The sequence below is a fragment of the Aureococcus anophagefferens genome (genome assembly GCF_000186865.1).
Source record: "Aureococcus anophagefferens unplaced genomic scaffold AURANscaffold_28, whole genome shotgun sequence".
Lineage (NCBI taxonomy): Eukaryota > Pelagophyceae > Pelagomonadales > Pelagomonadaceae > Aureococcus > Aureococcus anophagefferens.
In genome coordinates, this window is record NW_008705587.1 from 125,124 (window position 1) to 148,850 (window position 23,727).

The following is a 23,727-nucleotide window of genomic DNA, read 5'->3' on the forward strand; positions in this document are numbered from 1 at the left end:
TTCGCGGCCGTCGTGCCGCCGGCCGCCGTCGTCAAGGTGCTCGTCGACGGCCTCGACGGCGGCGACGCGGCGCTCTGGCGCGGCGATGGCGCCGCGGGCCAGCTGCTCTTCGGCGAGGCCGGCGCGAACCGGGTCTGGGTCCACGAGGACGGCTCGGGCCTGGTGCGCGTGGGCCACAGCGTCTTCCTCCAGGAGGCGGGCTGCGCGACGGGCTGCGACAAGCTCGCCGCGCCGGGCGCCGTCTGCCTCCTCGACTACGACGCCGACGGCCCCGACGGCGCGGGCGAGCCGGCGCTGCTGGCCTGCGAGCAGGGCGGCCGGCGCCTGAGCCGCGTGAAGCAGGACGGCGTCCGCGTGCCCGTCGCCTCCACGGACGCCGCGGGCGACGCGCTCAACGGGCCGTCGTCCGCGGCGCTGGGCCCCAACGGCACCGTCTTCTTCGCGGACGCGCACGCGTCCGCCGCCGGCGCGTCGAAGCGGCGCGACGCGACGCTCGCGGACCGCGGCGCGGCGGCCGACGGCGTCTACGCGCTCTCGAAGGCCCAGCTCGCGCCCCTCGTCGCCGACGGCGCCGGCGCCGACGCCGCGGCCGCGGCGCCGACGCGCGTCGCGGCCGTGCCCGGCACGCCCGAGGCGCTCGCCTTCAACGCCGACTACACCGCGCTCTACGTCGCCGACTCCGCCGAGGGCGCGGTCTTCGCCTTCGACGTCGACCCGAAGAGCGGCGCCGTCGACGAGGCGTCGCGGTCCGTCTTCTTCGATCTGGCGGCCGCGGGCGACGGCGACGATTTGGCGAGCCGCCGCGCGTTCCGGGGCCTCGCGGTCGACGCGCTGGGCCGCGTCTTCGCGACGGGGCCGCGCAAGGTCTACGTCCTCGGCGCGGACGGCGCGCTCCTCGGCGCCGTGGCCACGGCGGCGGAGCAGCCCGTCGACCTCGCCGTCGCGGGCGATGGGCATCTCTACGTCGTCACGGAGACCATGCTCCTCCGCGTGCCCCTCGCGCGCGGCGTCGCGCCGCCGAAGCTGCCCAAGTAAGCGTTACGCCGGGGTCTCAAAGTAGGCGACGACGGCCGCGACCTCGGCGACGCGCGCCCTGCCGAGGTCGAGGCCGCCGAGCGCCGCCGCCGCTTCGGTGGTGGCGCCGCTTGCCGCGAGGCGCATGACGTCGAGCGCGGCCGCGGGCGCGCCGTTGGTCGCTAAAACGGCCGAGAGGTTGCGCGCCGCGGCGGAGGACCCGGCGGCCGCGCCGCGCGCGTAGCGGCGCGCCGCCGTGAGGTGGTGGCCCGCGCCCTGGGCGAGGACGCCGAGCGCGTTCTCCGCGTCGCCGCAGGCGCCGGGCCGCGCGGCCGCGGCCGCCTCGTAGCGCGCGGCCGCGGCGGCCGCGCGGCCGCGGTAGCGCGCGAGGTCGCCGAGGCGCAGCTGGCAGCGGTACGCGCCGGCGGCGCCGGTCCGGGCCAGCAGCGCCTCGTAGACGGCGGCGGCGCGCGCGAGCGTGCGCCGGCCGCGGCGGCGCTTGCGGCGCGTCGCCCGGCGCCGCGTCGCCGCGACGCGGTCGTGGAAGCAGGCCTTCCAGAGCGCGCGCTCGAGCGCGTCGAACTTGTCCGGCGGCGCGGCTTCCAGTGGGCTCAGGAACTTGGCCAGGCGCGCGGCGTCGAGCGTTATTGGGGTCGTGTCGGCCATGCTAGATGGAGATGCTAGATGGCCATGCCCTCAGGTCGTCCTTTACGGGCAACGCTGCCTTCACTGAGGCAATGCCACAAGATTTTAGCGAGGAGCCTGAGCACACTGTACAGCAGCCATGTCGCAGCCAAGCAAGCACGAGGCCTGGGTGCCGCTGTTCAAGGTGCAGGTGTTCTTCAGCTGCGTGAGTTTCAGCATCATCGTGCCGAGCATCGCCAATACCTCGACCGCATGGGCGCCGAGGAGTACGTGCTCGGCGTCGCCGTCGCGGTCTACAGCCTCGGCGAGATGGTCGGGTCGGCCGTCTTCGGCCGGGCCATGACGCGCGTGCTCCGCAGCGACCCGGACGTGGGCCCGCGGACCGTGCTGCTGCGGACCATCGTCTTCGGCGTCGTCGGCAGCGCGCTCTACGTCGCCGCGGACGACCTCGGCCAGCGGCCCGCGTGCCGCCCCTACGCGCCCTGGGTCGTCGTCGCCGCGCGCTTCCTCGGCGGCGTCTGGACGGGCGGCAAGATGGTCGTGGAGCAGACGTACGTGGGGGTGGCGGCGCTGGAAGAGCGCGTGACGCCTCTGACGTCGGACATCGGCGTCTTCGCGGTCCTCGGCTTCGTCGCCGGGCCCAGCGTCGGCGCGCTCTTCGCGCCCGTGGACTTCGCTGTCGGCGACGTCCGCGTGGACCAGTTTACGGCGCCGGGCTGGTTCATGGTCTTCCTGACGGTCGCGATGTGGTTCGGGTGCCGCGCGTGCTTCGACCCGGCGAAGGGCTACGCGCGGCCGCTGCGGCGCCTCGCCTCCGACGACGCGTTGACCCTCAACAAGGCCGCGGCCCTCGGCAGCCCCGCGCTCGGGCGGCGCCGGGACGAGGAGGCGGCATCGGCGGAGGCCGCGGCGCCGAGCCGGACGGGCCTCGTGGTCTGCCTCGTCGCGTTCTTCGCGCACTTCTACTCCTTCGCGATCCAGGAGACGATCACGACGCCCTTCGTGACGAAGCGCTACGCCTGGTCCCAGGCGGCCGTGAACTACCTCTTCGCGGCCGTGAGCGTGCTGTCGTTGGTTACGTCCGTCGCCGTGAGCCGCCTGTCCAAGGCCGGGATCCGCGACTTCGACCTGCTGGTGCTGAGCCTCGTGCTCGGGCTGAGCGGGTCGTTGCTCCTGATCGACGCGCCCCTCTTCCCCGCGCTCGGCGAGGGCCGCTTCCTCGCGGGCTTCGCTTTGATCACCGTGGCCTTCCCCTTCGGCCGCAACGTCGCGCTCGCCATCTTCTCCAAGGTCCTCGGCCCGGCGGAGCAGGGCGAGTGGATGGGTTTGATGTTCGTCGTCGGCGCGCTGCCGCGGTGCCTGGGCCCGTCCTGGAGCCTCTACGCGCTCCAGCTCGCCTGCGTCGCCTTCCCGGAGCCCGCGCCGTGCCCGCCGGGCGGCCGCACGTGCCTCGAGTTCGCGCTGTCCGGGCTCGTCTTCGCGGCGTCCCTGGGCGCCGTCGCGCGCTATCGGACCGCCCTCGCGCCCTACGGCGCCGAGGCCGCGGCGGGGGAGAGCGCACCCCTGACCGTAAATTAGCCCGGGCGGAGGTCGAGCGTGGTCCGCGTCGCGTTCGCGGAGGACTCGTGCTCCTTGCGCGTCTTGACGATGGCGAGGTGGGGCCGGCCGGCCTTGAGCTTCTCGAGGCCCGCCTTGGACTTGGTCCGGCACCGGCTCGGGTCGCCGTGGAGCGTGCCCGCCTTTGTTTTTTTGTTTGACTGGGAGCCCGTCCGCGCGGCTCCCGGCGACGAACCCGGCGGCGCGGCCGACGCGCCGTAGATGTCGACGTGCGTGAGCCGCCGGCAGTGGTCCACGAAGCGGTGGAGGAAGGGCTCGGGAAGCCGGGCGCAGTGGGCGAGCGACGCGACGCTCAGGGGCAGGAGCGAGCCCCGGAGTAGAGCGAAGGGCTCCAAAGACGCGCAGCCGCCGAGGTCCAGATGCGTCAGCCGCGGCAGGTTCGCGTCGAGGCGCCGTAGACCGTCGCAGCGCGGGAGGCACAGCGCCAGGAGCCGCGGCGCGTCGAGCACCAAGGCGTCGACGCCGTGGCACGCGTCGAGCTCGAGCGCCTCGAGGTTCTCGAAGACGAGCGTGTTCCGCGGCAGCTCCGGGCCGCCGTCGTCGTCGCGGTCCCGGCGCCGCCCCCCGAAGTCGCTCCGCGCGTTGCCCGGCGAGCTCCCCGGCGACGACGACAGGGCCGACGTCGGCGTCGGCGACCGGCTCAGGCGCGCGTCGCCCTCGGACTCGTAGTCGCTGTGCGACTCGTCGGGGTCCCGCGCGGCGCCGCCCGGCGACGAGCCCGGCGGCGCCGCGAGCCCGCGCCTTCTGCGAAACTCGTCGACGTCCTCGAGCAGTTCCAAGAGCGGCCGGAGCTTGCGCTCGGACTTGTGCGCCTTCGCGCAGAAGCCGTGCGCGAACTCGCAGTCGCGGTTCCAACAGCGACCCGCGAGGAACCGCGCGCACGCGGCCCGGCCGCTGTTCCTGTCGCTCGGCAGCGTCGACGCGACCTTGGCGTAGCGCCGGTACTCGGCGCCGCGCGTGTCCGCGAGGCGCCGCATCAGCGCGGCGACGGGGCCGTCCTCGTGGCCGGGGCAGCCGACGTGGCATTGGAGCAAGGGGTCGAAGCGCTCCTTCGTCGCGGACCGCGACGCCTTCGCGGCCTTGCCGCTGGACCGGCGCCGCTCGGACGAGGGCGGCGTCGCGTTCGGCGGCGTGCCGCGCGGTGGAGCGTCCGGCGTCCTCGAGGGCGCGGACCGGGGCCGCCGCCGGGCCGCGTCGTCGAACGCGGGCTGGCGCAGCGGCGTCGACGCCGCCTCGCTGAAGCGCACGCTGCCCCGGGGCGCGCGCGCCTCGTCGAGGTCGTCGAGCTCGAAGAGGGGGTCGCCCTCGTCGTCGTCGTCGTCGCCGCGGCCCGCCTTGACGGGCGTCATCTCGCCGAAGTGGCCTGGGCGGGAAAAGAGTGCGAAATTCCCAACTTCAAAGGCTCCTCTCTCGGTCATGTTCCACTCGTTTCGGCTCATTCTTGGACGAGCGATGATCTCTCGGAGCGCTCTCGAAGCGTGGATCCTTTCTCTGGAACGATCGCGCGCGGAACCCTCACGTTGAAGCGACGTTGAATCACGCGTTTCCCGCTCCGGAAGTGGCCGTCGGACGTCGCGGAGAGCTTGCGGTCGCTCTCGCGCGCGGACGCCGCCGCGAACGCGCCGTCGTCGACGAGCGCGCCCCGGAGCGCCGCGCAGGCCGCGAGCCGCAGGCGCCGCAGCGCCGGGCACGCGACGGGCAGCGCCGAGAGGTGCTTGGCGCCGAAGTCGCGCGCGGCGACCAGCTCGAGCACGACGAGCCCGTCCAAGTGGGGCGCCGCCGCGCCGAGATAGGCCGCGCGCCGCGCCGCCCGGCCGCAGAGCGCCGCGCCCAGCGACAGGCCCGCGTCGCCGGGCACGGGCGCGCGCGCGACGGCCGGAGCGTCGCCCGTCTCGTCGAGCGTCAGCGACTTGAGCGCGGCGCCGCCGCTCGAGCTCACGGCCGCGAAGGCCGCCGCGAAGGCGTCCGTCGGCGCGCGCAGGCGCCGGAGCGCGTGGAAGTCGCGGGGCGCCGCCTCCGCGTGGGCCCGGTCGCCGAAGCCGCCGCGGCACCGCGCGCACGTCAGCTCCGCGAGCACGGGGCAGTGCGGCCGCCGGTCCGGCGCCGCGCACGCGAGGCGTTTCACCACGCAGCGGTCCAGGCTCAGGGCCACGAGCTGGTGGCACCGTTCCAGGAGGACCTCGCCGAAGACGACGTGCGACACGTGGAGCGACTCGAGGCGCGGGGCCCGCAGCACGCAGTCGTCGTCGTCGCCGTCGCCGCCGGGCGGCGCCGTGCGCGCGAGGGACGCGGTCTTCAACGTCGCTTCCAACGTGCGCAGGGCCAGCGCGACGTGGGCCGCCGCGAGGCTCGGCGACGCGAGGTTCAACGTCCGCAGCTTCAGGCGCCGCGTCGAGGACGCGCGGGTCGCCGCAGGTCACGGACACGTGCTGGAGCCGCGGCAGCGCCCCGAGCGCCGCGACGTCGCCCAGCGCCGGCGCGGACGCCGCCGGCAGGTCCGCGCCCCAGCCGCCGCGCGCCTCGAACTCCGACACGGAGGCGGGCACCTTCGCGACGAGCGCCGCCAACCAGTCGTCGCGGACCTCCCGCCTCGCGTGGCCGACCAGGGCGACGCGCAGGCTCCGCAGGTTCGACCCCCGGAAGGGCGCGTCGAAGGGCGCGAGGTCCGCCAGCGATTCCGCCAGCGCGAGCTCCACGTCCGCCGCGTCGTAGACGTCGTCGGTCGTCGCGTCGTCGCCGTCGTCCCCAAAGTCGTCGTCCGCGGCCAGGAGCGCCAGCGCCGCGTCGCGCCGCGCCGCCGGCGCCGCGCGCGGCGCCGGCCGCCGCAGGTCGACGCGCACGGACGCCAGCGCGAGGCCGGACGTCGCGAGCGCGTACCATGTTGGCCCGGCCTCGAGCGCCGCGCACCGCCGGCAGCTCAGGTCCCGCAGGCCCGGGCACCCGCCGAGGACGCCGCCGAGGGCCTCGTCGCCGAAGTGGGCGCAGCCGTCGACGTTGAGGCGCGTCAGGCGCGCGCAGCCGCGCGCCGCGTCCGCGAAGCGGGGCCCCGCGCCCGTGCCGCAAAAGTCGACGCTCTCGACCGTCGCGGCGACGGCGGCCGCGAGCGCCGCGGCGGCGCCGTCGCTGACGGCCGGCGCGTCGCGGAATCGTAGCTCCCTGAGCGTCGGCGCGCAGGTGGCTAAAGCATCGGCGAACCTTCCCTCGGCCTCGCGCGCGCCGCTGACCTTGAAGGCGACGAGGCCGACCTGGGCAGGAAAAGGGTGCGAAATTCCCAACTTCAAAGGCTCCTATCTCGGTCGTTTCCCGCTCGTTTCGGCTGATTTTTGGACGAGCGATCATCTCTCGGAGCGCTCTCGAAGCGTGGGTGCTGTTTCCTAAACGCGCGCGCGCGGAACACTTGTATAGAACAGAGCTTGAATCACTCTTTTCCTGCTCCGAGGCCGACGCCGTCGACGGCGCGGAGCACGGACTTGAGCTCGCCGTCGCCGACGCCCGCGAGGCTCGCGGCCTCGCCGTGGGCCGCGGCGCGCGCGCGGCCGAGGAGCGCCGACATCTGCCGCCGGCGCGCCGTCCGCGACCGGCCCGCGTCGGACCGCGCGGAGGGCGCGGACCGCGGCGCGACGTCGTCGCCGAAGCCGCCGCCGCCGCGGTCGACGTCGTCGTCGTCCCGCGCGGACGGCCCGCCGAAGAGGCGGCTCCACGTCGCCGGCACGACGCCGCCCTGGCCGCCGCCGAGCCCCGCCGCGCGGACCTCGATCGCCGTCACCGCCGCGCCGCCGCGCTCGCGCTCGTGGAGCGCGCGCGTCAGCCACCGCGCGAGCGTCGCCCCGAAGTGGGACGGCCAGCCGACGACGACGCGCCCGCAGAGCGCCGGCAGCGCGCGCACGCCCTCCGTGACGCCGCGCTCTGTGACGCCGAGCGGCACGGACCCGAGCTCGAGCGAGCAGACCTCCGAGCCCGGCGCGAGCGCCGCGCGCGCGAGCGCGTCGCTCAGGCGGTCGCTCTCCGCCGCGTAGGCCCAGAGGCCCTCGAGCACCGACGCCGGCGCGAAGCAGAGCTGCTGGGCCAGGAGCGACGAGCCCTCGGCGTCCTGCGAGATGCACGCGACGACGCGCCGCGCGCACATCTCCTGCAGGTCCCGGATGCGCCAGGACTGGGACGACATGGACGCGTCGTCGAGGAGCGCTGCGATCCGGTTAGGTCCCGCAGGTCCGGGCGGGTGCGGTCGGGATGTCCATCAGTGCATCTGTGAACATCTTGGAACAGATTGTGAACTCGGCACTGTCCTGTGCAACAACGGACGGTGCAGGCGAGCCAAGCGCTTGGGCTGCCGGTCGGCTTCGGCGGCCCCGGCTGCGCGTCTCGCGGCGTGGTCGCATCGCGCCGCGGCAGCGTCGCGCAGAGATGCGCGCCTCGTGCTGCCTCATCCTGGCGGCCCTGCTCTGCGCGCGCGGCGACGACTTCGACGACGTCGACGGCGACCCCTACGACCTGCTGGGCGTGGCCTACGACGCGACGAGCGAGGAAGTGAAAAAAGCATACCGCACGCTCGCGAAGCGCTGGCATCCCGACAAGGTCGCGGCGAACAAGCCGCGCGCGACGAAGCAGTTCGCCAAGCTTTCGCGCGCGTACGAGGTCGTCGGCGAGAGCCGGAGCCGGCGCAAGTTCGACAAGCGGGCCCGGGCCAAGGCGGCGGGAAGCCCCCGCCTTCGACTTCGACGACCTCCGGCCGCCGGGCGTCTTCGGCAGGCAGAAGACGACGCTGCCCCCGAAGCGGACCATGTTCGAGCGCGGCGGCTTCGGCGGCGTCGGCCGCTTCGACGAGAGCTTCGTGCCGTCGTGGACGAAGCGGGGCACGCGCCGCGTGACGCGCGTCGGGAAGACGGTGCTCCCCGACGGCACGGTCGTCGCCGAGGGCCAGGACTACGAGCTCCGCAACGACCAGTGGTTCGAGGTCGGCAAGCCCTACGCGTGGACCGACGACGCCAAGTCGTCGAAGCTCGGCGCGCGCCTCGAGCCCGCGAAGCCCCTCTTCCTCGGCGACCGCCTCGTGAGCCGCGACCGGAGCCACGTCTTCGAGCTCGAGATCGACGGCAACGCGCGCGTCCGCGAGGTCGGGAGCCGGACCGTCGTCTGGGAGACGGGGTCGCGCGCGACGGCCGCGGCCGGCGGCGACGGTTTTTTGCTGCTCCAGCGCGACGGGAACCTGCTGCTGTGCAGCGGCCAGTCGCCCAAGTCGCTCGACTCCGTCGTCTGGGCGTCCAACTCCGCGGACTCGGCCGCGGACGGCAGCTTCCTCGAGCTCAACGAGCTCGGCGAGCTCCTCATCATGCGGCGGACGGCGGACAACGCGTACACGTCCTGCGCCTGGGGCAGCGCGGGCTGCGGCTACACGCTCCGGTCGACGTCGAACTCCATCCGCGTCTACATCCGGAAGCTCTTCAGCCCCGGCGCGCTCCGGCGGGCGCCGACGAAGGAGCCGTCGGTCCTGGCGAGCATCATGGTCTTCTTCCGCTTCATGATGGGGTTCCCCACGTAACTTCCATGCCACTTAGCTAGCACGGCGGCCACCTCGCGTCCGCGGAGGGGCCCCGCGGCCTCGCGCCGCCGGAGGTGCGCGAGGACGTGGGGCGTCTCCGCGACGGCGAGGAGGAGGTCCTCGAGCGTCAGGTGGCCGTCGCCGGCGTCCGCGTCGACCCACGCGAGCGACGCGGAGAGCGCGTCGTCGACGGGGACGTGGACGCGCGCGAGGACCTGTGTGGATTCCAACCACTGGTTTAAACTTCAGAACTCTCTACAATTGTAGCTCGGTCAAATCGAAGTCGATTCGGCTGATTTTTGGACGAATCGATTGCTCTCGTCAAGTTCTCGAAGCACAGCGAAAGAGTCTGGTCCAAACCGTTCGTTTACGCTCACATTGAAGTCGGGTTGAATATTTGAATTCCACGCGCGCGAGGACCCGGTCCGCGTCGCGGGATCGCAAAACGCGCGGGCCCCGGCCGTCGTCGTAGGCCGCGAGCACCGCGTTGTAGGCCGCGACGAGGTTCGCGCGGAACCGCGGCGGCAGGTTGTCGCGCGCGGCGCGGAGCCGCGCCTCGCGCGCGCGCGCGGCCGCCGCCGTCGTCGCGCGCGACACGCGGCGGTACTCCTCGCCCGGCCCCCGCTCTTCGATCGCGGCCCAGTCGACGGCCTCGCGCCGCTCGTCGTCCTCGGCCCGGAGCTCGAGGACGGCCACGGCGTAGGTCGGGTCGTTGCGGCTCGCGTTCCAGTGCAGGCGCTCCGAGTTCGCGGCGAAGATCGCCTCCATGCGCGGGAACGGCACGCCCATGCGCAGGATCGGGTTCTGCGGCTCGCGCGCGACGCGCGTCTCGTCCTCCCGGTCCTCGATGGCGAACGCGATCTTCTCGACGCGCTCCTTGCTGTGCTTCAGGCCCGCCGCCTCCCGCGCCGTCTGCACGCCGTCGATGGCCCGATCCGTCGCGCCTTTGAACTTATCGGCGACGTAGTTGAGGGCGTCCATATCGCGCCGTGTATTTTTACCTTTGATGCGTGTAGGGCGCGCGGTGGCGAGCGCCTCGATCGGGGGCCTCGAAGAGGCCGAGGCGACGAGGCGCACGCCGATTTTACCTCAGGCTCAGTCGGTCGCTTGGCGAGCGCTTGGGTGAGCCGGCTCAGGGATGTAGACGCGGCGTTTAGGTAGCGCCGAACGAGACGCTGTGATTACACTATGAGCGCGCCGCCCAAAGAAATAATCGAGGCTGCTATACGGGGTGATGTCGACGCGCTGCGAAACTGGTTCGCGACTGGAAATCGAGACGCAAATGCCGTCTTTGATTTCTGTGATTGGGAACACGGTGACGAAGACGAAGACCATCGGGCCACTCTCTTGCATTGTGTCGTCCTACGAGATCCGTTTTATCGGTCTGATGCAACTGATGCGGTCCGCCTTCTGCTTGAGTACGGCGCTGACGTGAATACGGCGACGGAATATGAAAATCAGGTGATCGGGTGGTGCGAGTTCCCGCAAGAGATGAACGTGCTGCTCGATGGCGGCGCTGATATCCACGCTCTTATGGATGGTATCATCTTTCGTCATCACGGCCTCGCGCTCGCAAAAGTCGCTTTGCGTCGTGGCAGACTTTGGGATTTTGAAAGTGGCGTTTGGAAGGGCATTGTGGATGGCTACTATGACACAGCTCTGGCTACAAATCCAAAAACTGTAAAGGACTTCATTCGCGAGTTCAAGTCCGCCGGCAGCTGGAAAGCGTACGCGCGGCAACCGCGCGTCGAGCTCGTGCGACTCCGCTCGCTCTGCGCGCGCGGCCGCGCGACGCCGCCGCCGGAGCTCGAGCGCCTCTTCGACTGCCCGTCCTCGGTCACGACAAAGGCCAAAGCCGCGCGCGCCGCGCGCCCGCTGCCGAAGGAGGTCTTCTGGCTCGTGCTCTCCTACTGGCGCTCGAGCCGGGACGACTGAGCAGCACGCAAACCAAGACAGCCTCCTAGCTAAGAATACAGATTACGCGCACGACGGGCTCCGGGGTAGTCCATGTGCCGACGGTGTCTTTTTACCTTTGATGCGTCTACACGTCGGGAGGCTGTCGGGCGCCTGGCGAAAGTCGACGTCGAATTTCACCACAGCAAGCTCTTTGGCTTAGGCCCCGGGCCATCTCCGGGCCGCTCGAGCCGCGGTGGAGCCTGTGCCACGAGGCCGGAGACACGGTGATTAAGATGAGCGCGCCGCCCAAAGAAATAGTCGAGGCTGCTATGCGGGGCGACGTCGAAACGCTGCGAGACTGGTTCGCGACTGGCAACCGAGACCCAAATGCCGTCTTCGATATTGAAGGTTTGGCAGAGTCTGAGTCTGATAGTGAGGACAACAACCCCTGGAACGGCAGTCTGTTGCATTGCCTAACCTACCCAACTCCTTGTTTACGCTCTGATGCAAGTGACGCGATCCGTCTTGTCCTGGCGCACGGCGCCGACCCGAATCTTCAAAATCGAGAGGGCGCGCCGCCCATCCATTGGTGCGAGTTCCCGGAAGAGATGAGCGTGCTGATCGATGCCGGTGCTGATATGAGCGGTCTTCAGGATTTCGGTCTCCTTTTTCGTCATCACGGGCTCGCGCTCACAAAACTCGCTTTACGTCGTGGCCTGCTTTGGGATTTTGACGATTGGGTTTGGAAGAAGGTTTCGGCTGGCGAATACGTAGGGCTCATTACTAGTCATGCTGAAACGCCAGAAACCATAATGGCCTTCATTCGCGAGTTCACGTCCGCCGGCAGCTGGAAAGCCTACGCGCGCCAACCGCGCGTCGAGCTCGTGCGGCTTCGCTCGCTCTGCACGCGCGGCCGCGCGACGCCGCCGCCGGAGCTCGAGCGCCTCTTCGACTGCCCGTCCTCGGCCACGACGAAAACCAAAGCCGCGCGCGCCGCGCGCCCGCTGCCGAACGAGGTCTTCTGGCACGTGCTCTCCTTCTGGCGCTCGAGCCGGGACTGAATAAGATCTAAGACTACAGATTACGCGCACGACGGGCTCCGGGGCAGGTCGAAGCACTCAAAGTCGACGGCGACGAGGTCGCAGACCGTGCGGTTCGCCGCCGCGGACAGGCGCGCGACGCTCGCCTCGAGCGCGGCCTCGCAGGGCGTCCCTTTCGACTCGTGGTACTTCTCCGGCGCCGCGGCGCCAAAGGCCGCGGCGAGGTCGTCGCCGAGGTGCGCGAGCTCGCCGACGAAGGCCAGGGGGAGCGGGTCGTCCTCCCCGGCGACGGGGAGCCGCGCGTCGACCTTGAGCGCCTGGGGCCACGCGTGGAAGAAGGGCTCGCCTGTGTGGAAATCAACCTCTGGTTTGGGGGGTCCCCACCAAACTTCAGAACTCTCTATCTCAATCAAATCGAAGTCGATTCGGCTGATTTTTGGACGAATCGACTGCTCTCATCGAGTTCTCGAAGCACGGCGAAAGAGTCTGGTCCAAATCGGTCGATTACGCGCACATTGAAGTCGGGTTGAAGATTTGATTTCCACACAGGGGCTCGCCGAGGTAGCGGCCCGCGGCCATGTCGTCCAGAAGCGCGGCGACGCCCGCGTCGCTCGGCCGGTCGTCGCGCGGGAGGCGCAGGAACGTGCTGTTCCTGCCCTTCTCCTCGGGTCGCCGCTCGTTGCAGACGGCCTGGCGCACGCCGGCCCAGAACACGTGCACGGGGTCGTGGACGAACGTGAACGCGACGGCGTCGCCGCGCGCGGGCGCGACGGGGCCCTTGGCGCGGTGCCGGCTGCAGGTGCGGCCGTCCCAGGCCGCGCACTGGTCGCCGAGGCACGCGCAGCGCGCGTCGACGTCCGCGCCGAGCACGCGGCCGAGGTCCTTGGCGAACGTCGTCGAGCCGGCCTTTTGGTTCGCGACGTAGAAAAGCTCGACGTCGTCGTTGTCGCCGGTACCGCGCAGGGGCTCGGCGACGGCGGCGCGCGGCACCGTCGCCGCGAGCACGAGCGTCGTCGCGTGGGCGCCCGGCGCGGCCCAGCCCTCGACGACGGCGGCCCGGGACCGCCGCGCGGCGACGCACGCGGGCCGCGCGAACGCGCGCGCGCGTTTGGCGCCGCGCGCCGCGCGGGACGCGTCGGCGGGCCGCGGCGGCGTCGTCGCGTTTTTGTTGTGTGTTTTGTGTTTCGTCGACGCGACCGCCGGAGGAACCGCAGAAGGAACCGCCGGAGGAACCCCGGGCGTCGTCGCGTTCCCCGCGGTGGCCCCGTAGCCGTGGACGGCGCAGAGGTCGCTGACGCTGAAGGGGGCGCCGCGGCCCCGTTGGTCCGCCTGGTCGGCGATGCCCAGGAGCCCGCCCTTCATCTTCGTCTGCTTCGTCGGCTTGGGCCGGACGCCCTCGCCGAGGAGCGCGCGCCAGCTGTCCGCGCGCGCGGCCTCGTCGGCCTTGTCCGGCGGGTTGCAGGCCTCGCCCGCGACGAGGCGGTCCGCCTGGAGGTAGAGGACGCCGATGCCCATGGCGGGCCCCGCGTTCTTCGTCGCGTGGGCCCACCCTTCCGGCACGAGCATGAGATCGCCCGGGCCCTGGTCGCACTCGAACTTGGGCCCGCCGGCGTCGACCCAGGCCCGCGTCGGCTTCGCGGACACGGCGTTGTCCGCTGGTGGTGCTAAATACCACTTCTTCGTGCCGAAGACGAGCAAATTGTAGGCCGCGTCGTGGAAGTGGACCGTCGCGCCCGCGTCGTCGCCGCCGGCGAAGAGCTGGACGTGGCGCCAGAAGACGAAGGCGTCCCTGAGCACGGGCAGGGGCGCCGCGGTCTTGGGCCCCTTGAAGGCCTCGGGCAGGTTGCGCAGCACGGGCTCGCCGATGAGGGCCTCGGGCGCGCCCGCCTGCGCGACGCAGACGGGCTTCACGCCGTTGGCGCATACCGGCGCGGGGCCGTTCGCGAGGTCGTCCATGGAGAAGACGCCGCAGGCGTCCTGCTGCGTCATCCAGGGGTACGCCGTCGCGCCGCAGCGCGACTTGTTCCGCGCGCCGTCGGCGACGTCGCGCGCGCCCCGCCCGAGGAACGCGCAGCGGTCGCGGAGCGGCATGGCGCCCCGGACGAGCACGGGCCGGCTCACGGACGCGTAGTCGCGCACGAAGGCCTCGGGCGTCAGGTCCGCCGCGTCGACGACGTCGAGGTCGCAGGTCCGCGGGACGTCGGCGTCGATGGCCCAGCCGCCGCCCTCGGCGCACGTCGCGTCGCCATCGTCGGCCGGCGTCCGGGGCGTCCCGCCGGCCGGCGGGCGGTCTCCGTCGCGCGCACGGGCGCCGTCGGTGCCCCGGCGCTCGCGGCGCTCCTCCTCGCTTTCGCCGGAGTGCCGGGGCGTCCCGCCGGCCGGCGGGGGCGCGGCGGCGCGGCGGCGGCGGCGGCGCGCGGGCCAGCCCGCGAAGGCGTCGGCGACCTCGGCCGGCGTCACCGAGAACCCCCGCAGTTCCGCGTCGCTCCGGAGCCGCGCCGCGATCGCCCGCGCCTTCGGGTCCGCCTTGTCGAGCGCGCCGGCGAGCGTCTTCAGCACGCCGACCTCCCCGCGCCGCGCCGCGATGTCGAGCGGCGTGACGCCTTTCCACGTCGCGAGGGGATCCGCGCCCGCTCTCAGAAGCGCCGCCGCGGACGCGCCGAGGCCGTGCGTCGCCGCGACGTGGAGCGGCGACGCGCTGGCGCCGCTCGGCCGCGCCGCGAGCGCCGGGTCCGTCGCCAGGAGCGCGGCGAGCGCCGGAAGGAGTTTCGCCTCGAGGCGTGCGACGACGTCGCTCCGGCGGAGATGCGAGCCGCCGCCGAGCTGAGAATCAGGCCGCTCGGGGAGGAACCAGGGCGCCAAGGTCGCGATCGTCGACGCGCGGCGGATCTGGAAGCCGTCTAATAGCGCATGAAACGACCGCGAGGCGTCGGCGGCGTCGGACGCGGCGCCCGCCGCGACGAGGGCCTCGATGCCCGACGCGTTGTGCCGCGCGCAGGCCACGTGCAGGGCGCTCCGATCGTCGGGTACTGGCGTTCGACTGGCGGCCGCATGCGCGATTAATATCGGCGCGAAGACACGCATCGGCTCCTGCTGGGCAAATGTCCACAAATTTCGTCGACGCGTCGAGCGAACGCCGAGGCCCGCAGGCCTACTCCTACTTGTACAACCGTAGGTCTAGTAGGTCTAGAGGTTATCAGTGCGCGAGTACTGGGGAAACAGCGGCCGCAGCACTTCTTGTACTTCTTCCCGCTGCCGCAGGGGCAGGGGTCGTTGCGTCCGACCTCGGGGATACTCGCGCGAACCTCCGGAAATAGGTGAGCGGCCGCGGCGTCGGGCCCATGTTCCAAGCGGCAGGCGCCTCCGATGCACTGGCGACAACTCTCGCACGTCGACCGCGGCACCGCGCAGTTCTTCGCCGAGAAACATATCACAGACCCGCGCACGACTCCAAAATCCGCGAGAGTACCCGTCTCCATGAGCTCGAGGTCGAGATCATCATCGTCCAGCGTCAACCCCCCCGAAGTTGTGAGCGTCTGAGCACCCAACGGGACTCCAAAGCGGCGGCGGATCTTTCGTTTCACGTCGTCCACGGAATAGGTGTAGTGCAAGCAGAGAGGGAAGCATATTCGAGACGAGTTCGAGTCGTCCGTCCACAACACGCTCGCGATCCAGGTCGTCTCACCGCGGTATTTCCGGGCGAGGCCGTTCGCACAAAACTGCTTGTGCGAGACCCAGTGAGTCCTTTGACACTCTCGAGAACAGTAGAAAGCCGCGTGGCAGCACTCGCACATCTTCTTTCCGTCGACTCTAGCCATCGGATGCACAAGTCCCTCGTCGTCCGGCGCGGGAACACATCTCAACTCGCACATCCGAGAATTTAATGCCTCAAGCGCAGCGGGCTCGTCGAAATCCTCCTTCAACTCTAATATGTCACATATATCCGGACTATATTTAGTTGCGTAGTGATTTTCGTGGTCGTCTCTTCGCATCTGATCCATCTTGTCCGAAACGTTCCTCGCAAACTCGTTTGTAACAAACAGGTCTCCCATGATTTCATCCATGTTTGCGTACTGACCGAGGCTGATGGGGGGCTCCGTGAACGAAAACCTCGTCCGGCGGAGCGGGCCGCCTCTCTTCGCCTGCAAATTGGCCAAGCTCGAATTACCACAAGCGCTTGGTCCAAGCCTTTGGAACGGGACTCGTCGGGAGGCAATCTTCCTCTCAGGAGCTTCATCACGGCACCGAGATCATAGGTGCGATAGCTTGTAAAAATCGGGGGAGGGGCGCGGCGCGCGCGCGGGCCTCGGTGCGTCGGCGGGCGTCGCGCGCGGGGAGGGGCGCCTAGCCCTTGCCGTCCTTCCACTGGTAGAACTCCGTGGGCGCGTGGGAGAGCTTGCACTCCTCGTTGGCGCCGACGAACATGTGGCGCCACCACATCTGGCCCGCGTCCTGGGCCGTGCCGCGGCGGAAGTCCTGGAACTTGGTGAGCTGCATGACGAGGATCGGCGCCTGGAGCGCGTGGCCCTTGCACGACCGCGGCTTGGAGATGTGCCAGATGGAGTCGTCGACGAGGAGCTTGTGCGCCGTCGGGAAGTCGAGGAGCGTGATCTCCGTCGGCGCGCCGTCGACGGCGCACTTGTCGTCGTCGTCGCCGTCGTCCGCGTCCGCGACGGGAATGCCGACGGGCGGCGCGGGCCTCGCCGCAAAGGTCGCGTTGCCCGCCGGCGCCGGGGTCGGCTTCGGCGTCGCGGCGGCGGCCTTGGGCGGCGCGGCCTTGGCCGCGGCGGCGGCCGCGCGCTCCTCGGCCCAGCGGTGCGCGCGCGCGTCGCCGTCCTTGGCCGCGGCCTCGTCGGCGCTCGACGCCTCGGAGACGGTGACGATGCCCTTCTTCGCGGCGACGAGGCCCAGGAACTCGGCGTCCTGGGCGTCGATGACGAGGCCGTCGTACTCGATGACCATCAGGTCCGTCGGGACGCCCGTGACCGTCGCGACGGCGTCCTTCAGTTCGCCGACGCTCCGGCGATTCGAGATCGTCACCTCGAAGGCCTTGAGCGTCAGCCCCATGTCGACCCACTTGACCTTGACGACGACGGGCGTCCGCGACGCCGCGGCGGCCGCGCCGCCGTCGTCGACGACGCGCGGCGGCGCCGCGCCCGCGAACTCGACCGCCGCCTCGTCGTCGTCGTCGTCGTCCTCGTCGTCCTCGGGCGGCTCCTCCTCCTCCTCCGGGTCGAGGACCTGGGCGTCCGGCGGCAGCTCCTCGACCTCGACGTCGTCGTCGTCGCTGTCCATGGGCAGCTCCTCGACCTCGAGGTCGTCGTCGTCGTCGTCGTCGTCGTCCATGGGCAGCTCCTCGACCTGCAAATCGTCGTCGTCGTCCGAGCCGGGCATCTCCTCGATCTCCGGCTCCTCGTCGGAGTCGGACCCGTCCAAGGGCGGCATCTCCTCGACCTCGGGCTCCGACTCGGACCCGTCGAGCGGCGGCATCTCCTCGACCTCGGGCTCGTCGGACTCGGACCCGTCCAACGGCGGCATCTCCTCGACGTCCGCCTCGTCGGAGTCGCCGGCCATCTCCTCGACCTCCAACTCGTCGTCGTCCGAGAGCTCGACGCCCGGCAGGTCCTCGAAGGACTTGGCGCTCTGCTTCGCGCCCGTCGTCTTCGCCTTGGCCGCGCGGAAGACGTCCGCGTTCGACGGCCCGGGCCCCTTGGCCTTCTCCGGGCCCACGGGGTCCAAACCGTCCATGTCGCCCTCGGCGTCGGAATCGCCGTCGAAGGCGGGCATGTCGTCGTCGCTGGGCTCCTCGACGACGGGCTGGTCGTCGTCGGACGACTCGGAGCCGTCGCCGTAGACGTTCGACGCCGCGCGCTCGCCGGGAAGCTGCGGGCCGACGTCGACGATGGACGTCCACGCGTTCCGCTCGTAGGGCCAGAACCGCAGCCCCTCGCGCTTGACGGTCACGGAGATGCGCCGGGGCAGGATCTTCACCGTGAGGTCGCGGCCCGTGCAGCCCGGCGGCAGGAGCACGCGGAGCTCGATCTCGCGGACGCGCTGGCGCCACGAGAAGGTCGGGTACGTCGCCGACAGCCCCTCGCCCTTGGGAAACACGCGGAGCGAGTCCGCGCCGTCGTCCCAGGACTCCTCGAGGCAGTCGCGCGCCTGCGTCTCCGCGAGCGCCGTCGCGCGGCGGAACGCGGACGCGTCGTCGACGCCGCAGCTCTCGTCGAGCCAATGGCGCAGCAGGGGCCGCAGCGGCGGCAGGCGCGCGCACGTGAGGAAGCTCCGGGGCCCCATGCCCTCGTCCTCGAACTGGGGGATCAAGTAGTCGAGCTCGAGGCGCTCCAACACCTCCTCCAGCAGCAGGTCGTCCTCGTCGTCCTCGTCGTCCGACTCCAGACGCGGCAGGTTGTCGGGCCCGTGGAGCTCCTGGGTCACCTCCGCGTCGTAGGACACGTCGATGGGGCAGTCCGGGATGTAGCGCTCCAGGTTCGTGTTGTTGACGCAGGTCGGGTGGCCCTGGCCGCCCCACCACGCCTTCCAGCGCCGCTCCTCGGGCGTCATCTCCGCGCAGAGGTCGTGGATGTCGTCCTTGATGGCCTTGACCTGGTCCTTGCGCCGCGCGTCCTTCTTCGCCAGCGCGTACTCCTCGCGCAGGGGCACGCTGTTCGGCTCCAAATCGAGGCCCTTCTTCGCCGCGCCGAGCGCCGCGTCGTGCTGGCCGAGCATGCGGCTCGCGCGCGCGAGGCGGAAGTAGCCCTTGACGAAGGTCGGGTCGAGCTTCACGCACTCCTCGGCGTCGTCGTGGGCGCTCCGCCAGTCGCCCAGGGCGAGGTGGCAGGCCGCGCGGTTCGCGTAGAGCGTCTTGTCGTAGGGGTCGACGTCGACGGCCTCCGTGTAGAGCTTCACCGCCGGCTTGAAGCGCTTCTTCTTGAACTCCTCGTTGCCCGCGATGCGCTTCTCCTCCTTGAGGCGCACGAGCTCGAGCTTCGACGGGGGCGCCTTGGCCTTCTTGTTGAGGAAGCCCGTGCGCAGCGCGCCCGCGGGGCCGGACCGCTCGGGCGGCTCGACCTCCTCGATCGTCGGCATGTCGTCGTCGTCGTCGTCGTCGTCGTCGTCGTCGGAATCGTCGGCCTCGCTCGACTCCTCGCCGCCGCGGCCCGCCGTGACGTCCTCGATGAGGATGCCGTCGCTGTCGTCGTCGCTCTCGACCTCGGTGACGAGGATGCCGTCGCTGTCGTCGTCGGCCTCGTTCGACACCTCCTGGATGAGGATGCCCGAGTCGCTGTCGCTGTCCTTGGCCTTCGTCACGTTCTCCACCTCTGCGCGGAGGGGCGCGGGGGTCCGGGGGGGCGGGCGGGCGGCGCGCGGGGGGCTGGCGGAAACAGGGCCGGGGCGGGGCACGCACCGGTGATGACGATGTCGTCGTCGGAGGACTCCGCGTCCGCCGCGGCCGCCGGCGGCGCGCCGGAGGGGAGCTCCTCGATGACGATGTCCGAATCGTCGCTGTCGGAGTCGGCCATTGCTGCCAGGAGAAAAGTCGACTAGTGCCACCGCGTTCGTCGAAGCCACTCGTCGCAAAGAGAGAGCTCTCCCGCGATTGTTGAAGAAATCCCGCGATTGTTGCAGTCGCTGTCGGCAAGTTGTACGGCTCCGACGACGCCGATGGAGCCTCGATGGAGACCTCCCGACGACGGAGTCCGACGATAGCTTACGCAACGTACTTGGGCGCGAGCCCCGGCCCCGGGTCCGCGTCGTCCGCCGCGCCGAGGTACTCCTTCCCGACGGCCCAGACGAGGAAGGCCACGTAGGCGCCGAGGAACGCGGCGGCGTGCACGCGGTAGAGGCGGAACCCCGTGCACAGCAGCAGCACCAGGAACAGGAGCAGCGTGACGACGAGCACGAGCACGGGCACGACGATGTCCTCCGCCGGGAGGCCGTGGTAGACGCCGCCGTGCGACAGGCAGAACGCGAGCCAGGGCAGCCCCAGGCCGATGAGCACGTTGAACGTGTTCGACCCGAGCGCGTTCGACACGGCCATGTTCCCGAGCCCCTTGCGCGCGACGACCATGGACGCGACCAGATTCGGCAGCGACGTGCCCACGGCGGAGAAGGTGATGCCGACGACGGCGTCGGGCAGGCCCAGCATCGCGCCCAGCGTCTCGCAGAACGAGCACATGAACAGCGACAGCACCGCGAGCCACACGACGCAGGCGACGCAGGCCGCGGCGGCGTGCTCGCCGAGGCGCTCCGTCTGGAGGCGCACGTCGACGATGGTCCCGTGGAGCGCGAGCTTGAGCGGGAAGAGCGCGACGTGGCACGCGCCCGCGAAGGACAGTTTCGAGCCGTGGGGCCACTCGACGAGCGACGGCTCCTCGTCGTCCGTCGGGTGCGGCTCCGCGGCGGCCACGTCGCTCTTCCGGTCCGGCACGACGCGCCCGTCCGGGTCCTCGGCGCTCTCGAGGCGCCGCACCCACTCGGAGAAGACGTCGTCGTTCGGCGCTAGAAAGAAGGCCCGGCTCCGCTTCTCCTCCGCGCCGCCCGCGTCGTAGACGGGCGCGAGATCGAGCGCGACGAGGTGCCGCTTCGCGTCGACGACCGTGACGCCCCGCAGCGCGTAGCGCATGGCCCGCATGCGCGTCGTCCAGAACTTGACGCCGACCTCGTCGCGGTGGCGGTACGTCGCGACTTCGCCGTCCTTGACGACGCACCAGCGCAGCTCCCAGGCGTGGGCCGACGCGCGGCAGTTGCGGTAGAAGCGGTTCGCGCGGAAGACGTGGCAGGCGAGCTCGCCCGGCGATTGCTCCATCTCCTCGAGCTTCGCGTCCATGCCGAAGAGGTTCATCTCCTCGACGAGTTCGATGGTCGACGAGTTGAGGCGCTTCCCGAGCGACGGCCGGCGGCCGCCCGCGGCCGGCTCGTCGGCGTCGTCGTGCGACTCCTCGAACTCGTCGTGGAAGTTCGCCGTCGGTTCGTCCTCTATCAAACTCGGCCGCCGGCGGAACGACCTCCGCGGCGTCGGGTACTCGTCCGGCGCCGCCTCCTCGTCTTCGCCCGGCGGCGGCGCGTAGCCGACGCAGGCCTTGATCTTCTCGAACGTCGCGCAGACGACGACGTAGGCGCCGTAGCACGCGACCAGTATAAACCCCGCCCACCAGCGGATGACGATGTGCGCCGGGCCTCCCGGGTCGTCGGACTCCGGCGCGGACTCCAACGTGAGGAAGTATGAAAGAAGCACCAACGACAGGAGGTAGAAGGAAGCCTCCCGCGCGACGATGGCCTTGTCCAAAATCAGCACGCCGCCCTTGGCGCTGAGCACGGAGCCCGCGCAGATGCAGAGGTGGTTGAAGATCTCCGAGCCGACGACGGTGCCCACGCCGAGCGAGCTGTGCGTGATGAAGAGCGCCACGAGCGAGCTGAAGACCTCTGGCGAGCTCGCGCCGGCGGCCATGATCGTCGCGCCGGCGATGTCGTCGGGGATCGCGCAGCGCTCGCAGATCACCGACAGCGCGGGCACGAAGCGCTCCTCGCAGACGACGCTCAGCGCCCAGAAGAGGACGAGCGTGCCCGTGATGAGGAGCACGTAGCTCGGGGCCGCGCCGAGCTCCCCGACCCAGGCGGGCACCTCGTCCTCGTCGGCCATGGAGACGACGCGTCGTGTCGTGTCCTGGGCTGCCCGATCGATCAGGCGATTGGCCCTCATCGCGGCAACTCAGTCTGGTTGCAGTTAGCCTAAATCCCGTGGTTGATGTACGGCTCTAGTCGAGCCGACTCCGTCCGCCACCAGCGTCGTGCAATGGCCTCAATGCACCGCCTCGGCACGGCTCTGCGCGCCCCCGGGCGGCGGTCGCTGTCGTCGACGACCCGCGACGTGCCCCGGAAGCTGTCGTCGGCGTCGGCGCGCGTCTTCGAGGAGCCCGAGGCCGACTGGGCGACGGCGCCGCGGCCGCGGTCCATCACGGTGACGAAGGTGACGAAGGCGCCCCCCGCGGCGCCCGCGGGCCCCGCGACCTACGCGTCGCCGGCCGACGACGCCGCCGTCAAGGACCTCGTCGCGCGGCGGTCCGCGCCGCGGACGGACTGGACGCGCGAGGAGATCGCGGCCGTCTACGACGCGCCGCTCCTCGAGCTCCTGCGCGACGCCGCGGCCGTGCACCGGGCGCACTGGGACTCGCGGGACGTGCAGCAGTGCACGCTCCTGTCCATCAAGACGGGGGGCTGCACGGAGGACTGCGGCTACTGCAGCCAGAGCGTCCGGCACAAGACGCACGTGAAGCCGACGCGGCAGCTGCCCGTGGACGACGTCCTCGCGGCGGCGAAGCGCGCCAAGGCCGCGGGCTCGTCCCGCTTCTGCATGGGCGCGGCCTGGCGCGAGCTCGGCAACAAGAAGAAGGCCTTCCGCGAGATCCTCGAGATGGTCGAGAAGGTCAACGCCGAGGGCTTGGAGGTCTGCGCGACGCTGGGCATGCTCAACGAGGAGCAGGCGCGGCAGCTCAAGGACGCGGGGCTCACGGCCTACAACCACAACCTCGACACGTCCCGCGAGTTCTACCCGTCGGTGATCTCCACGCGGACCTACGACGACCGCCTCGCGACGATCGCCAACGTGCAGAAGGCGGGCATCTCCGTCTGCTCGGGGGGCATCCTGGGCCTCGGCGAGGAGGAGAAGGACCGCGTCGGGCTCCTGCACGAGCTCGCGAACCTCCCCGGGGGGCACCCGGAGTCCGTGCCCATCAACGCTTTGGTCGCCGTCCCGGGCACGCCCATCGGCGACGGCGGCAAGGCCGAGCCCGTCGACGTCTTCGGCATGTGCCGCATGATCGCCGCGGCGCGCATCGTCCTCCCCAAGACCATGGTCCGCCTCTCCGCGGGCCGCCTCGAGTTCTCCAAGGGCGAGCAGGCGCTCATGTTCATGGCGGGCGCGAATTCCATCTTCAACGGCGACGTGCTCCTCACGACGCCGAACCCGAAGTTCAGCGAGGACGCCCAGCTCTTCGACACGCTCGGCCTCCGCGGCCTCAAGCCCAAGCCCACGACGACCCACCTCAAGCGCGAGGTGGACGCGCCCATGGCCGCGTAGAGATCCCCCGCGGCCGGGGGGCCCGCCCCCGAAAAAAAAAAGCGACGCCCACAAGTCCACGCCGTCCTTTAACCGCTTACGTTGTAGCCGTCGGGGTAGGCCGCGCCCTTGGTCCAGGCGCGGCCGTTGGCGAAGAAGTGGGCGCGGACGTCCTTGAACGCGGACACGTCGGCTTCCAGCGCGTCGGGCCCGGCCCGGGCGACGAGCTTGCCGCCGAGCATGATGCCGAAGCAGGCCAGCAGGCACTGCCAGGCCTTCAGGCCCTCGTACTTGTCGTAGTGCTCGGGCCCGCGCGGGAGGTACCAGCCGACGCGGTAGAGGCACAGCCCGCAGAGCGCGGCGCCCATGCTCGCGTAGGCCGCGACGGCCCACGGCAGCCCCAGGAGCACGTAGTAGACGCAGGCCGTCAGGTAGTAGATGCCCTCGCAGGAGACCAGGTAGGCGCTCGCCTCGATGTGGTCCGGCTTCGTGGACCACGTCAGTACGACGCCCGCGCAGCCCAGCGCGAGAAACGCGGCCTCCAAAAGCCACGCGGGGCAGCCCAGCATCTTCGACGACACGCCCTCGGGCCCGAACTCGAACCAGGCCAGGCGCCCGGCGTCGCCGAGGAGCAGCTGGCCCGGTCCGGGGCTCGCCCAGTCGCTGAACGCGGGGTCGCCGAGCTTCTTCCCGAGGAGCAAGAAACCGAACGCGCCGTAGACCGTCGTCAGCGCGCAGGTCCCGAACCAGTTCGCGCCGGATCCGGCCTTCTTCTTCGCCGGCACGACGCGCGTGAGCCGCCGCTTCGTCTCCGCGGCGCGGCGCTTCTGCTCCTTGCGCTCCTCGTCCTCGTCGTCGTCGTCGTCCTTGGGCTTCTTCTTCTTCGGCTTCGTGTCTTTTGGTGTTTCTTCCGGCGG

The 23,727-nt window shown here is 70.9% G+C and overlaps 3 protein-coding genes across 3 annotated transcripts; 1 reads left to right on the plus strand and 2 right to left on the minus strand.

The window, feature by feature from the left end:
* Window positions 1–3,233: 3,233 nt before the first annotated feature.
* AURANDRAFT_72408 (hypothetical protein) lies at window positions 3,234–9,891 on the minus strand (the record flags this gene model as incomplete). The annotated part of the gene is made up of 6 exons (XM_009042218.1): window positions 3,234–4,639; window positions 4,807–5,653; window positions 5,676–6,521; window positions 6,722–7,429; window positions 8,749–9,030; window positions 9,236–9,891. 6 exons carry the CDS (start codon window positions 9,794–9,796, stop codon window positions 3,234–3,236), a joined length of 4,650 nt encoding a protein of 1,549 aa, XP_009040466.1.
* A 1,901-nt stretch (window positions 9,892–11,792) lies between these two features.
* On the minus strand, window positions 11,793–14,835 carry AURANDRAFT_66851 (hypothetical protein; the record flags this gene model as incomplete). Its single annotated transcript, XM_009042217.1, has 2 exons — window positions 11,793–12,097; window positions 12,297–14,835. The coding sequence occupies 2 exons, from the start codon at window positions 14,833–14,835 to the stop codon at window positions 11,793–11,795; spliced, it is 2,844 nt and encodes a 947-aa protein (XP_009040465.1).
* Window positions 14,836–19,745: 4,910 nt separating this feature from the next.
* Window positions 19,746–22,831, plus strand: BIOB (hypothetical protein; the record flags this gene model as incomplete). The annotated part of the gene is made up of 2 exons (XM_009042151.1): window positions 19,746–19,760; window positions 21,797–22,831. The coding sequence occupies 2 exons, from the start codon at window positions 19,746–19,748 to the stop codon at window positions 22,829–22,831; spliced, it is 1,050 nt and encodes a 349-aa protein (XP_009040399.1).
* Window positions 22,832–23,727: the final 896 nt, after the last annotated feature.